This window comes from Convolutriloba macropyga, chromosome 14 (genome assembly GCF_964194025.1).
Source record: "Convolutriloba macropyga chromosome 14, txConMacr16.3, whole genome shotgun sequence".
NCBI classification, from domain to species: Eukaryota; Metazoa; Xenacoelomorpha; order Acoela; family Convolutidae; genus Convolutriloba; species Convolutriloba macropyga.
In genome coordinates, this window is record NC_134481.1 from 34,853,614 (window position 1) to 34,867,438 (window position 13,825).

General features: G+C 34.8%; 1 protein-coding gene across 9 annotated transcripts in view; it reads right to left on the reverse strand.

Annotated features, from left to right (window-relative positions):
• Positions 1-6,783: 6,783 nt before the first annotated feature.
• Positions 6,784-13,825, reverse strand: part of LOC142353015 (galanin receptor 2a-like) — a 76,447-nt gene continuing 69,405 nt past the window's right edge. For all 9 annotated transcript variants that reach the window (XM_075405199.1, XM_075405203.1, XM_075405196.1 and 6 more), the window contains exons 4-6: positions 11,715-12,010; positions 10,760-11,091; positions 6,784-7,017 (exon numbers count right to left, since the gene is read on the reverse strand). In XM_075405199.1, coding sequence (XP_075261314.1) covers positions 6,829-7,017; positions 10,760-11,091; positions 11,715-12,010 — 817 coding nt within the window. In that variant the 3' untranslated portion in view covers positions 6,784-6,828. The remainder of the gene's footprint in view (positions 7,018-10,759; positions 11,092-11,714; positions 12,011-13,825) is intronic.

Here is a 13,825-nt window from a genome sequence, read left to right on the forward strand (position 1 = left end):
GAATGATTTAGATCAACATTTACATATTTTATGGCACTTAGTCTGTAATGTATGGCACTTAGTCATGAATAAATACATAAAAAATTACAAAATACTCATAAAAAGAAATTTAGAAATAATTGGAAAATATAAGAAAAAAGCACTTTGCCTTATATAAGTGTTAATAGCACACTTGTTGGTGGGTTGAAAAACGTTCGTTGGGCTCACAGATAGCTTAAACATTGCCATCTTAAATAACTATTACCTTTGAGTGCACAAGGTTTCGCTGCCCAATATCTGTGGGGCGTGTACAGATTTTTGATCACAACTTATAAATCTTTACAGTTTTGGTCAATCTTTGTTTCCTTAAGATCTGAGTTCTTTTTAGTTTCTTAAAGTATTTGATCTAGCTGAATTTGCGGTCTAGCTGTTATTGCTGCTGCTAGAGGTGGCAACAACATCTCCGGCTCTGTTTTTGATCTCAGAAACACAATGATAGAAAATTTGCGCTAATTTTACGGCTAGCTGGTTCAAGTGTCCATGTGCCGTTCTGAGTCATGATGATCCCACGTTACCATCGACGTCAGTGAAGACTTCAAGAACTCCATTCACAGTTCGTACTCCCGCGTTTCCCCAGAGTCGTACACTAGCCAATATAATTCGGCTTCTTTCAGGTTCTGCACATGTTCTTTTTGACTGCTTCGATCTCTTGTTCCATTGAGGAAGAAATTCGCATGTCAATTTTTCCAGATTTTGTCGGCATGTGCCTGAGCCACTTTGAAGAATTTGGTCAGATCTTGTTAGCGCTAACTGGATAACCACGGATCAATCTCAGTAATCTGTTGTTAGAGCGTCAGATCTTCAGGGTCGTCACTTAATGCTGTCAGGGGTTGAGCATTGAAGGTCTGCTCTACATGACACATTTTGTGCTAAGTACTTCGTCGATTGCAATCATGCCCTACTTACAACATTGAACAAGTTTTTACCAGACTCCAACAAAGTGTGACGCTCCGAGGGGGTGGATTTCCAAACAATCTTTTTCTCAGCGAAGTTACATCCAATCGACGTTTATCCTGTTCCTCAATGAATGACTCTAATACATGTCGTTCGATGAATCTTGTCTCTGTAGTCAAAAAGGACTGTGTGTCTAACAAATGCAAAATGCTCTTCGATGTTTCATGCGTGATATCTGGACCGGCCCCTTTTCTGTGTCGATTTTATCAAAGGTTACACTATTTCCACCATCACCAAATGAAATGGCGTCAGCGGAGTTGCTGATATAATTTTAACGTCGTAATGAACCAATTCCTCCTTTATTTGCAATCTAGACTTTCGGTTGGAGACTTCACGTCTTTTGGACTGGCTATGTGTTGGAATCAATAATTCAAACCCACTGTGTTCATGAGGCTGAGTATTGGTGGAAACTAGGAAATTTTCCTCTGTGGCTATGAGCACTTTTCTGCTGACATGCAGTGAGATTTCTGTTGATTTGACACTATTGTCAAATTTTGGATACCATTTGTTTGCAGGAGCTAATATGGTTTGCCTCTCGAAATTTCTTAACAGTTCTGTGGAGTACTATACGATCACTTGAGTCCATTTCTCTCTGGCAGTTGTGTCAGTTGCTGAACACATGAACACAGTGCAGGTGAAGTGGTTTGTCAACACAGCTGGTCTGATGTATCAAATTGCATTCATCAAACAGTGCGGGCTTGAGTGAATAGGACACTTGCTCTCCTGTTGATTGGTTAACCTTCTCTCTTTTGTGGGCCCAATTTTGTAATTCCAAAAGCACTTCATGTTTCCATCGAATGGCTTCATTGATCTTCACTAGCAGCCTATTGTTTCTCCTGAACATCTTTCTATCTTGTTTGATGACAACAGTTGTTTCCAGCTGAATCTCAAATTTCTGTCTCTGCGGAAGGAAGTTACCGGTTCTGTAGCTTCTGTTAACTGGAGCCACTGGAGTTGGACAAATTTCAAGAATCATCTCTCTGAGGTTAAGTTTCTTCGCTTCACTCGTCCCTACATGGTAATCTTTGTGGACAGATCTGTAACTTTCTGAAATACTCGCAAAAGAATTTTGCTTTTTTTTCCGGCTGTGATGAGGTTGAAATTGAAGCCCTTTTACGTATGATACCGGAAAGCTCCGGAAAAGTCTTCTCTGATTTTTGAAAAGTCCGAAATACTCTGTCCATTCTCGGAGTTTTTTCATCTTGTTGGATGAGAACGTTCGTCAGCTTCCTTGTGCTTGTCCTGCCAGCTAAGGCATTCTTGATTCTTGCTTTTTTTCTTAAGCACTATTGAGATCAACTCGAAGATTCGATATCTTTTTCTCTAGTTGATAAGAAAACTCGACCAGTTATCAGTTGGTCCACTCTGAAGCTGATTTCACGTCCGATCCTCTGACGAGCGTAGTAATCACTTGAAATTTTTTCCCGAATTATCAAATGACGTAACTCTTTATGCTTCCTGATGATTATTGCCACTTTCAGTTCCAAAAGGCTTTGCTAGGTAATAAGCTTGACCATCTAAGTGGTAATAGTCATTGATTCTGTTGCTTTGCTGACACTCTTGTGTGACGATCAAGGTGATTGAACGCATTGTTCAATTCTTATCCATACCTATACGGTAAACCACTGCTTCTCAAAATTGAGTCAAAATTTTTAGTCACTCGGGCCTACTAAAGGACTGTATCTTCATTATTTGTTTGAAGTTAAGAATAGCTTAAGTGATAAACTGAAGTTTGTAGAGCTTCAGTCAATTATTGTAATGTCGCTAAATTCTTTTAAAAAAGCTCAACTAACTTATCACGGTTTGTGAATTCTTTTATCTATCAAAAACTAACAAGACAGGTCTAAAATGGCGAGGAGTCAAATTACTGCCTAATTTAGAGCCAACCGCTTTTTAAACAGTTTCCAAAGAGTCTAAGAACAGTATGCTAGCACTATTCAAAAACTTAGGTTGAAGTATAAAATCAGATATTTATCATTTTTAACATTATTGTCAATCGTTCTTGGTTGATTAATGAAAAAATGTTGCTTAGATCAATATTTACTTAGTAATTGTCAAATTAGAGTACGTTTGCTTTTGCTGACATGAGCAGGGATGATACCTACTTAGCACTAAATGTGTGTATGACAATTTGTCATGAAGAAACAACTAAACAAACAAACAAAAAAATATAAATAAATTTAGCAATAAATGTAAAATATATGAAAAAAATGAAGTTTTGCAGCATATAATTGTTAACCACACACTTGTGGATTTGGTGTAATAACTTTTGTTGTCTTCAAGGATAGCTTAGATTTTACCCTAACCATGTGCTAATAGGTTGCTCAGGAATTCCCTTCCCAATACCGGTGGGCGTGTACAGATTTCTGATCCCAATTTGTAACATTTTTGAGATTTTGCCATTATTGTGTTTTCTCAAATTCTGAGTTTTTTAATTTTTAAATTTATTTTGTGTTGTCTGATGGTAGTTGCTGCTGTTTAGAAGTGGAGCCAACAATACTGTGCGTCTTATATCTGCGAAGAAGGCAACTAGAAATTTTGTGCCGTTAAAGAGAAAATTTTCACACAAATATACAGAGAAATTTCCGTTTTCTTGAAATTGGTCTCGTTTGATGTTTTTTGGAGCACATAATTTAAACTGTGGGCAATTTCTGGTTCAATTTGTTTGACGTCGTCTACTGTGAGACTATTCATTTCGCTATTTGCGTTGTTTATGACCGTCGAAATAATTGAATTGGTTTGGATCTTCTGATTATCTATATGTGTACGGGTTTTGGCTTCATGGTCACATTTTTTGACCAGTTGAGCAAATGCAATTTATGGTTACAGTGATATTGATTTTTGATATTTGCTTTTTTGGGCTAAACCTGCCAATTTAAGGCTATGTCTGCCAACATGTGCCAGTGATTCTATAGATTGCATTATACGTTTGCGTTATTCTTATATCCGAATTTATATTAGCAAATGCTTTTGGAGCAATTGCTGAATTCTGAGTACTCATTCTATTATTTATTAACCAGAACCTGGAGTAGTGAATCTTAGGAAAATGAGTGCTTGAGTTTGGGATCATTGATACCTATTTGTTTTTTAAATTCACGCCAAAAGGCCTAACACTTCCTTCTAACATCACGTGCTAGATGGGAGTATCATTTATGGGCTGGGCCAATCAAAGCTGTTTGTTTCATTTCAATCCTTTCGAAGATTTAAGTTTCTTTAAATGTGGAGCCAATCTTCTCTGGTTCTACTGTAAAAACCGTATCTTCTTCATAGCGTTTACAAAACTTTTAGCAGTGTGTGTCCGCTCTTTAACCAAATTCACTTCGATAGCGTGTACAAAATTTTTGGTAGTATATTCCGTTTTTGTGCTGTCAAGTTGTCCTAAAGAATGTTGCATTGGAACTTAATCTAGGGGTGCATCGTTTGTCTGTTTCATCTAAGAGCTGATGACGGTGTTATAGTGGAAGCCGCCTGTAAGCTGACGGCTGCAAAATTACGTTATTTAGGCACCTTGCTGGGTTAATTTTCTATTACTCCTGTGAAATTGATTTTACTGTTTTTTGGAGGTCTTGCAGTCGCTGTGGTTGTTATGAAGGGTTTAATATTACCGGTTGGGCGTTGACGTAACCTCAATTTGCCTATGTAGGCTGTGCAAAGTGGATTTGTGTTGGCTGATAGACGAAGTGTACTGTTAAAGTTTTGATTTCCCTAGTGGGAAAATTGATAGCGTCTGCAGGTGGAGGGTATGTTTGCTTGTTCACCAATAGATGTGGTATATTCTATATATTTATATGCTATATTATTTTATATTATTCTATATTTATTCTATGCTACAAACCGGGGTAATTGAAACATTGGGGTTGGTATCCATTGGTTACATGTGTTTAATTGGTTACATGTGGAATATCGGTGTACTTGTTCTTTGGGAGAGATTTTTAAAAAACTATTAGGTAATATTGTAGCATCTGTGCTGTTTTAATGATGGTAAATAGGTGTTCTTAGTCGTTGTGGTTCCACAGAGTAACCATTTCTTTGATATACATTTTATGTAAATTGTCGTCTGCCAACATCTGTCCCATTTGATTTCTAACGCTGAAAACAAGACAGTCACGTTTACGTCAGAGACGACTAATAAACCAGGTAAAACTTTAGGACTCTTAATGCATCTGGTTCTGATATTTGGCTATCTGTGACCGTCTTGACAAACGTCTGATATTCCTTTTATATACTATTCCAAATTCGAGGCGGAATGGTTATCCTGAAGGAATTTGGCGGGATATTTTTCAAAATAGTTTCTTTTAAGTCGGATTTGGAATTACATCACGCAAATAAACTGAAGTTTTTGATGAATACTTGTCACAGAATTCAATCTAGTTCGCAGGGAATCAATTAATCAATGAATAATTCGCTTAAAATATTAAGAAATTTATGTTTAAAACAAAGGCATGCAAAAATGCTTTATTTTTCCTGTTTTTCATTTGACAGACATAATTCAAAAACAATTTGTTGAAGTGGTGACCTACTAATGCTTGTTTACAGATGACACGGTATTCTCGCAGGCACTGTCAGGCAAGCCATTGTTCTCACAGATACTTCAAGATAATGATTTCTCTGGCACAATCATGCAAGAATATAACTTTTCTGTCAGAATTCTGACACAATGTGCCAGGTTTCTTCGAGATAACAATCTGGTCTAAATCAGGCTTTTAATACATTTTCTGTGGTTCGTAAGAAATATGCTTTCATTATAAAAATTAAAAAAAAAACAAATTGTTCTCAAAAATAATACTTTGAATTTTGAATACAATAATGAAACAAGACAAGTCACAACTACAAATTACAACAATTGAGAACTACATCAAATGCTATTAATTAAATATTTTGAGAAAATTAAGAGAAATTTTCCTAGCCTCCTCTGAGAGCAAAACCAATGGTATTAAAACTGAAATGTATTTTTTACTGCAAACTATTGTTTCATTACTTTATATTCACCATCAAACAATACCCACAAAATGAGGTAATAACTTTTGTTATCAAGTTTGTACAGCCCGGTCGATGAGTGAAGTTGAACAAATTTTCCAAGATAATGATCCAAGTTTTATTAACTGCTTTATTAACTGATTGCTAATCATAGCGAGAACTGTAATTTTGTAAGCTTTTGATTGTTCAATATTGTTTTCTTTTAATTTGAATCTTTCAGTTTGCCCCCTTCCCCAAGCTTATTGTTGGGTTGATATTATTTGCACCCCCCAGACACACGTGCCATATTTTCACACAATGATTTAATATGACACGTGCTTTGTAACTGGGGTGCAAAACGTACTGAGGGGCACAAGGAAAAAATCCCCATGTAATCGGATGTGCTCTGCAACGTGGATGGGGGGACCATAACGTTTTGAGGTTGAAGATACGAAAAAAACATTCAAAAAATTTTATTCTGATCCGCAATTTTCTTTCTGTTCAATCATTTGAAGTTAATAGAGCCAATTAGCGCTGAAATTATTTTTTATCACATTGCCCGACCCCGAATTCATCAATGTTTTCAACAGCATTTTTATCAAGAAAAATTATTATATCCGTTAATGCCCTCGACCCCTCCAACCGTGGTAAGCGTATCATTCGCAATGCCCACTCATTAAGAGTCGAAAACCGCTATCGAATTATTCATTTCTTACAGGTGCGAGTTGTTCTGCGCACTATGGCATTTGGGTCTCTCCCCTTCTATTAATTATTGTTTAAGCCCCCACGAAACTATCCCCATTATGGTATAATGGGTTAATTAGGGGGGGGGGGGGTTGAGAGCCGGACATATAAGCGAAACTCGTAAAAAGGGGTTGTCTATGCATGAGAGGCGCTTGTTTTGTTGCGTTCTGCTCCCGTCTTTTCATCTATAATAGTGGTCGTGGAGGACTTTGTGCCATTCTGTCCCAAATTCTGCATCTCATAATTTGACACTCCCACAGATTGAGTAGCAAAGTGACGAGAATTGGCTGTGGATAATCCTCGGGTAGCTGCACTTGTGCTATCCTGCTCATAAATTATAATAAAATTGATTAAATGCGAATCTAGAAAAGCTTGGTTTCACACGTCTGAATGGGTCATCCGAAATTCCATTCAAACCATCACATTAGTTTTAGATTAAAACAAGGAGGCTCGGTGTTGTGCGCACGCACATAATGTTCCGACACCGCTCATCCACATTCTTGACTTGATTGGCTACCAAATGATGAAGAGATAGATAAGTTTCAAAAACATACATATCGTTCAATAAAACACTGAAGGAATACATTAATATCAAGCCGCTGAAACTTGTTGTTAGTAGGACTAGCAGAAAAGTTGATAAAAAACAAATACCAAATAATAATTAAGACGAAAACTCGATGTCTATATTTAAAAAATTCATTACAAAATCGAACTGCCATCAGATAAAACCTAACAAAAACAAATTAAAATATACTTCATTAAAAAGGATTTGGGACCTGTCCTCAATGCGGCTGGGTAACAGCTTGACAAAAAAGAGCAAAAAAGTGCGAAGTTCAAGTGCAAAATACGATTCTGTGCAAAATACGTGCAAAAAGGTGCAAAATACGTCTCTGTTTTTGAAAACAATCAATTTCAAAGTGATTAATATCAATCGATATTAATTGAAATCACTAAACTGTTCGTTTATATCTCCAACGGAAGCATTTACGATCTCTCAATGCCCAATGTTTGTCACAAAACTAAAAAAAGATGGAAAAAACCGGCAAAATTAAAAGTTTAATTAAACTTTGAACGAAAAAGGCAGTGAAGTCAATGAAACCATTTACTTGTCACTAAACAAATTTAAAAAAAATCAATTGCGCAACGTTTAAAAAACAATGCGAACTACCATTAATGTTATAAAATCCAAAGAAAACAAAAATCCTTTAACAGATACAAGTATATAAAAATCTCAATAATTTTTTGAAGTCTCATAGTAACAGCAGTAACAAAGCCGACAAAAATTGTTAAACAAAACGTTTAAAAATATATGGTAGCTCAATGGAAACGAGTTGTGACCTGTCTACGACCGGAAAACGATTTCAAAAAAGAGTTGTGAGATGGAATAAATTGAAACAACTAAGAAAGCCAATTGGGCCTGTGGTTATTGATACCAAGTGACCAGGTTACAATTTAACCAGTAAAGTATAGAAAATTGAAGTAAAATGTTAGAAATCTCAGTTAAACAGTATAGAAATCTTGAAAATTTATTGAACTAAATGGTCGAAGCCATCATTCAAAATAATTAACCAAACACGGAAACAACGTTTGAATGAACAAAAGTACTTGAAATTTTTTATGAAATGGATTGAGTTAAATTGTGGCGAAACTGAAAGAAATGGGAGATATTTGAAAAAATCTTAATATAACTTCCTTTACGTAAAATCTTAAAAATGTTATCCTGAAAGTCCTTAAAACAATTAACTCTAAAAAGGAATCATTAAACACATTAAGTTGCATAACCTGGGTAAACAATTGAGACCTATCTTCATCAGTTATAAGTCGCAATAACGAAAAGAAAGACAGACATAGTCAAAAGTAAAAACATTCACTAAATTTGCGATATAACTGTGTCTCAGCACAAAAGTAAAAACTATGCAAGAAAAACAATTAACTTCTTCAGAAACGCTTTTTTCAACGCAGTCCATGTTTTCAACTATGCTCTCCTTCTATTCAACCTGTTATTAATGTGATAAATCAAAAAAGAGACAAAAAACATACAAAATGTGCATTTATGATAAAAAGAAAATGAAAACTCGCAGCATCAAAGCCAATAAACCATTAGTTGAAAATAAAACAGTTATAGACATTAAATTATAACTGACAGGAGATTGGTTTCCGCCTGTTTTAACTGAAAGTCCGCTAGAAGTTGAGAAAAGTACTATAGAATAGTGGCAAACTTCAAAAGTTCACCAACCTTTTCTTAAAAATATTAAATTCAAAGTCATAATAGACATTAGACATCACAAGAAAGTATTGTTGAGGTTCACTTATATCTCATAAAATAGCCACTTGGATCTTTGATTGGGGAGACTAAGTCATTGATTCTTTATTTTGAATTGGATCTATCAAAAACTGCGCCCTGATTTGAAATTCTTGCTGTAATTTATATAAAAGTTTTAAATGCGGAAATGTTGTTAAGCCTGCCGCGCCCCATGAAAATCTTTTAAAAATGTTACCGTAGGCATCCATGGTGAGATCAAGATATGACCTGATATTGCTGCACGGCTACGTAAACACTCAACTGTTAAAAAGTTTCAAAATTGATCAGTTTTTACAGAAATTTTTTCAGTATAATAAAAAGAAATGCATTTTGTATAATTATCGAGTTCAAAAGTGCAAAAAGGCGAAATTCTAAGTTCAGAGGACTCTTAAGGCCGGCGGGAGAACACCAAGCTCTCTATGTGGACTTGAAAAAAAATAATTGTGTTTTATGGCGTCTGCTTCCGGCAAAAAAGCATAATCGGTCCCATTTATTACAAAAAAGTCTAAATTTTGAAAAATTTAGCGTAAAAATCGAGCCAAGAAACTCGTATCAAAAAACTCAGCAATAATTCAGAACAGTGGCTAGTTTCTAAGTGACTTTAGAAAAACCAAAAAAAAATAAAATTTTCCAAAAAACAGCTCTCAAATTGAATTCGAATATTTTTGATAACTAACTTGCGTGTGAAACCAGAACTAGCCTTTTTTTATCAACTTTCTATTAGGAACACAGAATTGATTCATTTTGTAGCGTAAAATTTAATTTTGAATTATATTTTTATAGAAAAAAATCTCATTTTGAACAACAATTACGCTAAAAGTGAATCAAACGACCAAACTTTAAACCTCAATAACTCCTCGAAAGACAACGAAATTCAAAAAAAGCTTTTTAATTTTAAATTCTGCATTAGAGGGGTTTTCTAACGATACCACTCGCAATTCTCTATGATAACTATATCGATCGGCCAAAATTGACTGAACAGAAAAACCCATTTGGGTATATAGTTCCTGTCCCCACTAAAGTAGGTCGGAACAAAAAATAGAGAACACTGCATTCTCATCTGGTTATAATCATATAAAACAAAATATCAGGGGAAGAGTTAAAAGTAGAAAACAGGAAAAGTAATTTTTTTCAAATTTCAGAATCATTCTATGATGAAGAAAAGTTATTGATGTTATACACTTGGCTTCTTTAAAAATAAATGAAAGAATTATTGTTTCAAGATTCTTCCTCAGCTTTATGGCATTTATGATTAATCTTAAAAATTTTAATGATTATTTTTAGATATAGCCAAACACCAACGACCCACAAGTCTAGACCTCGACTTAAGATGAATTGATTTTAAAATTCCAGTGGGGAGAGGATTCAATATTACTATATTTACAATTTCCAATTTTATGTTAAAATCTAGCTATATCCAAAAAGCAAATCGGAGTCGGTACCACAAGCTCTATAAGTTTCATTTACAAAAAGAATATATCACAACCTCAACATTGGTTACATTTTTTCATTCTGAAAATTCACAGGCTGAAATTATCCGGAGTCAGGCCTCTGTTAAATCGACCCTTCAAGACCAAAAGGTCTATCTTGATGAATTTTTCCGACCATGTATTTATGGTAGCATTAAAACCCCTGTGTGTGTGTGACCTTGGGTGACAAAAGACTGAATCAGAACCCAAAATCTGGAAACCTCGACTCGGATGATGTTCTAGAACTTTCTTGACCTCAAAACCTCATAAAATTGAAGAGGAAAGGCAATGATACCTGCTTAGGCCTGCACAACTTTGTGACGTCACAGAGTGCCTCCCGCAAGTTGGCGGAAAGTGCAAAATATATGAAGGGATTGGCGACACTGTCAAAACTGCGGATAATGAAAATATTCTCCAGCCAGAAGTATGCCACAACATTGTGTCCAATTTCATTCAGGGGGACAATGTTTAACACATGTGTGCAGAATAGGATTGACCATTTGGCAGTGAGGGATGTGAGAGTGAACAAAATTCCGACTGTTATCATCATGAAAACTATTTTGAGTCGTGCTTTGTAAGTGTCGTTTGCGTCATTTGCGCCACAACCAGAAGGGGCCGCAACCATGGCTGAAAATAAATGACACTTTGCCTAGTCAAACGAAAATTGAAATATCTTGATAAAATCTTGTTAAGATGATTGACAAGAAACCGTCAAGATAAGTACAAAACTTGCAACATCATTGCATGCGTGTCAAGAAATGAGGTCGCTTAACAAGATCTTATCAAGAAATATCAAAATCTATTATGAAAAGTTAGTTTCACGAGATCTTGGTAAGACATCTCAAGATTTGTCAAGGAAGTCGAGATCTAGCAAAAATTAGCAAGCTTTCCAAGTTTCCTTTCACTGGGTGGTTATAAAACTTTTTCATTAATTTATAATTTTGTGGCTTGATATAATAATATCTATGCCGTATGTCATTTTCAGGACAATCGGTGAAAAATTTCTTTATTGTGTTAAAAATTGCTAATCGCCACAAAAAATTATTTTTGTTTAAAACGTTTCATTTTGGTCACATTTTGGTCACGCGTGTCAAATTTGCATTTAGTAGCAATATTTGTTTAGATTCCTAGCATATAAATGTCATTTTTATCAATGATCAAGAACTCTTTGGTTCGATATGGTCGCCACATTAACTTGATGACAACTGATTCTTGGTTGTATAACTTTGATTATCAAACCATCATTTCACCTCTTCTAATTGATATGCTGTGATAGATTGACCTAATCACAGCCCCATACAGGTATCCCATTGTAGCCAGAGGAGCCAGAAAGAACAACAGGTATTCCAGCAAAAGAAACAAAGGTAGATACTCCACGTGTAGTTTTGTACACTGGTCCATTCCGAAGATGGTCTTCAGTTCATAGTGGAACAGCTCTTGGGATGCGAAGAGGAATGAAACAGCCCATATTACAACTACAGTTGAGACTCTGTTCCGCTTTGTGAGGATCGAAGAGGCGTGAAGGGGTTTTGTTATCACGATGAACCTAAAATAGAGTTTAAAAACTGCAGTATCACTATAATTATTGGTTGATATTGACCTTAAAAAAAAAGAACATTGTTAATTTCCTCTGGTACACATAAGTATAAAAAGCAAATGGTAAAAGAGGCAATGTAAAGTTAAGAATATAACATTATGTAAAATTATAAAATCATTAAATTACTTAACTAAAAATTTGACCTTACATTATTAAAAAATGGCCTAAAATGCGAACATAAAATGTTCTCACAATTTTATATGTACATCGTGAAGATTAAAAATTAAAATTAAAATCTAATGCTCTCAATATCATCTTTAATATCAGTTACTTTTGGGTCCTTCAAAAATTCTTTCCAAAAATATTCTTTCAGTTGTTTTTTTAAGGAAGCTTTCGATGTTGTTTTCAGTCTAATATTAGAAGGCAGACTATTATAAATTGGAATGGCTTGTGCAATAAAAGAATCAGTTAAAAACTTATTGTTCTTTCTTATATCGAAAGTTACTTTTTTTGACCTGTCATGTTGTTTTATTCTCATGGTAGAGAGAGGTTCAATTTTATACGCTGGAAGATCGTTGCTGAGTAAGCGAATAAAATATTTTGAGCAACGATATTTCAAGAGAAAAGAAACTGGTAGTATTTTGTTGCGAAGTTTGAGATCTGTAGACCGATCGTATTTTCTCCTATTAAAAATGGATTTTATTCCCCAATTCAATTGTTTTTCTAAAGTTGTGAGTAATGACTTTTGCAACCCTATCAGAATTAGAGCGGAATAATGTAGATGACTTATTACTATTGCATTAAGTAATAAGACTTTCGTTTTCTGTGGTAAACTTTTACTTAGTGTATTCAAAACTTTTATTCCACAAGCCATTCTCTGAAGAATCTTTTTCACTTCTCCATCAAATTTTAGTTTGCTGTCTATAATTACGCCAAGATACTTCACACTATTTGATTCTGCTTAAAATTGTATGTTCAGTTGTCCTTCCTCCTCAAATTGAAATAGATCAAAGTAAATTACTAACTTTAACCTAACTCCATTTGAGGATGAGGCGCTTTTGAATTTTGAATTGAATTTGAAAGAGTATAACCGTCAATAAATAAGTAAAAATTTCATCGCTGGAGAATGTCTCAAAAATTTTCATATTCTGAATCAGAAGAGTATCTCATCAATGTAACTCTCACACGTTCAAATGAAACCCGGAAAATACAAAACTCTCTTTTGGTTGCACGTGGTAATTTTTGAGAACTCAAGAGCGAGCGAGCTGCTTTTTCATTTTTTATTCCTTTGTATTTTTATACGTTATTATATTAATAGGTAGCTTTTCTTGCTCTCAAAATCACAGACTTAAGTGTACCCCAAAAAAGCTAGAAAAACTCAACAAAGTTGAGAGTTTGTATCAGGCGCAATTGGCGCTTATCAGTTTTAAAGGCTATTGGGAGTAATATGGAGAGCAGTACAATTTTAATTTTGGTTTAGAACCAACAAAGACTTGTTGGTTTAGTCAACATTACATACACCACATTCGTAATGTGATAAAAACCTCCGTATTGTAAATTCCGTCATAGTTTGTGAAACGGTTGAGTTCATATCAAAAAACAAGGGAAACTTTACCCCGCCTAGTTACGTTCAGCAATTTAAAATCTGTGATAATAATACTATAATACGATTATGCAGTTAGCTCTTGTGAACTGTATTATCCTCTATAATGTAGATTACCGTTGCATTATCTTATTCTCAATTAGTCACTATAACTAATCGCTCAGCTTTGCTATTCAACGTTTTGTTTCGCCCAGAATACAAAAATAATTCTAAGTTGAAAA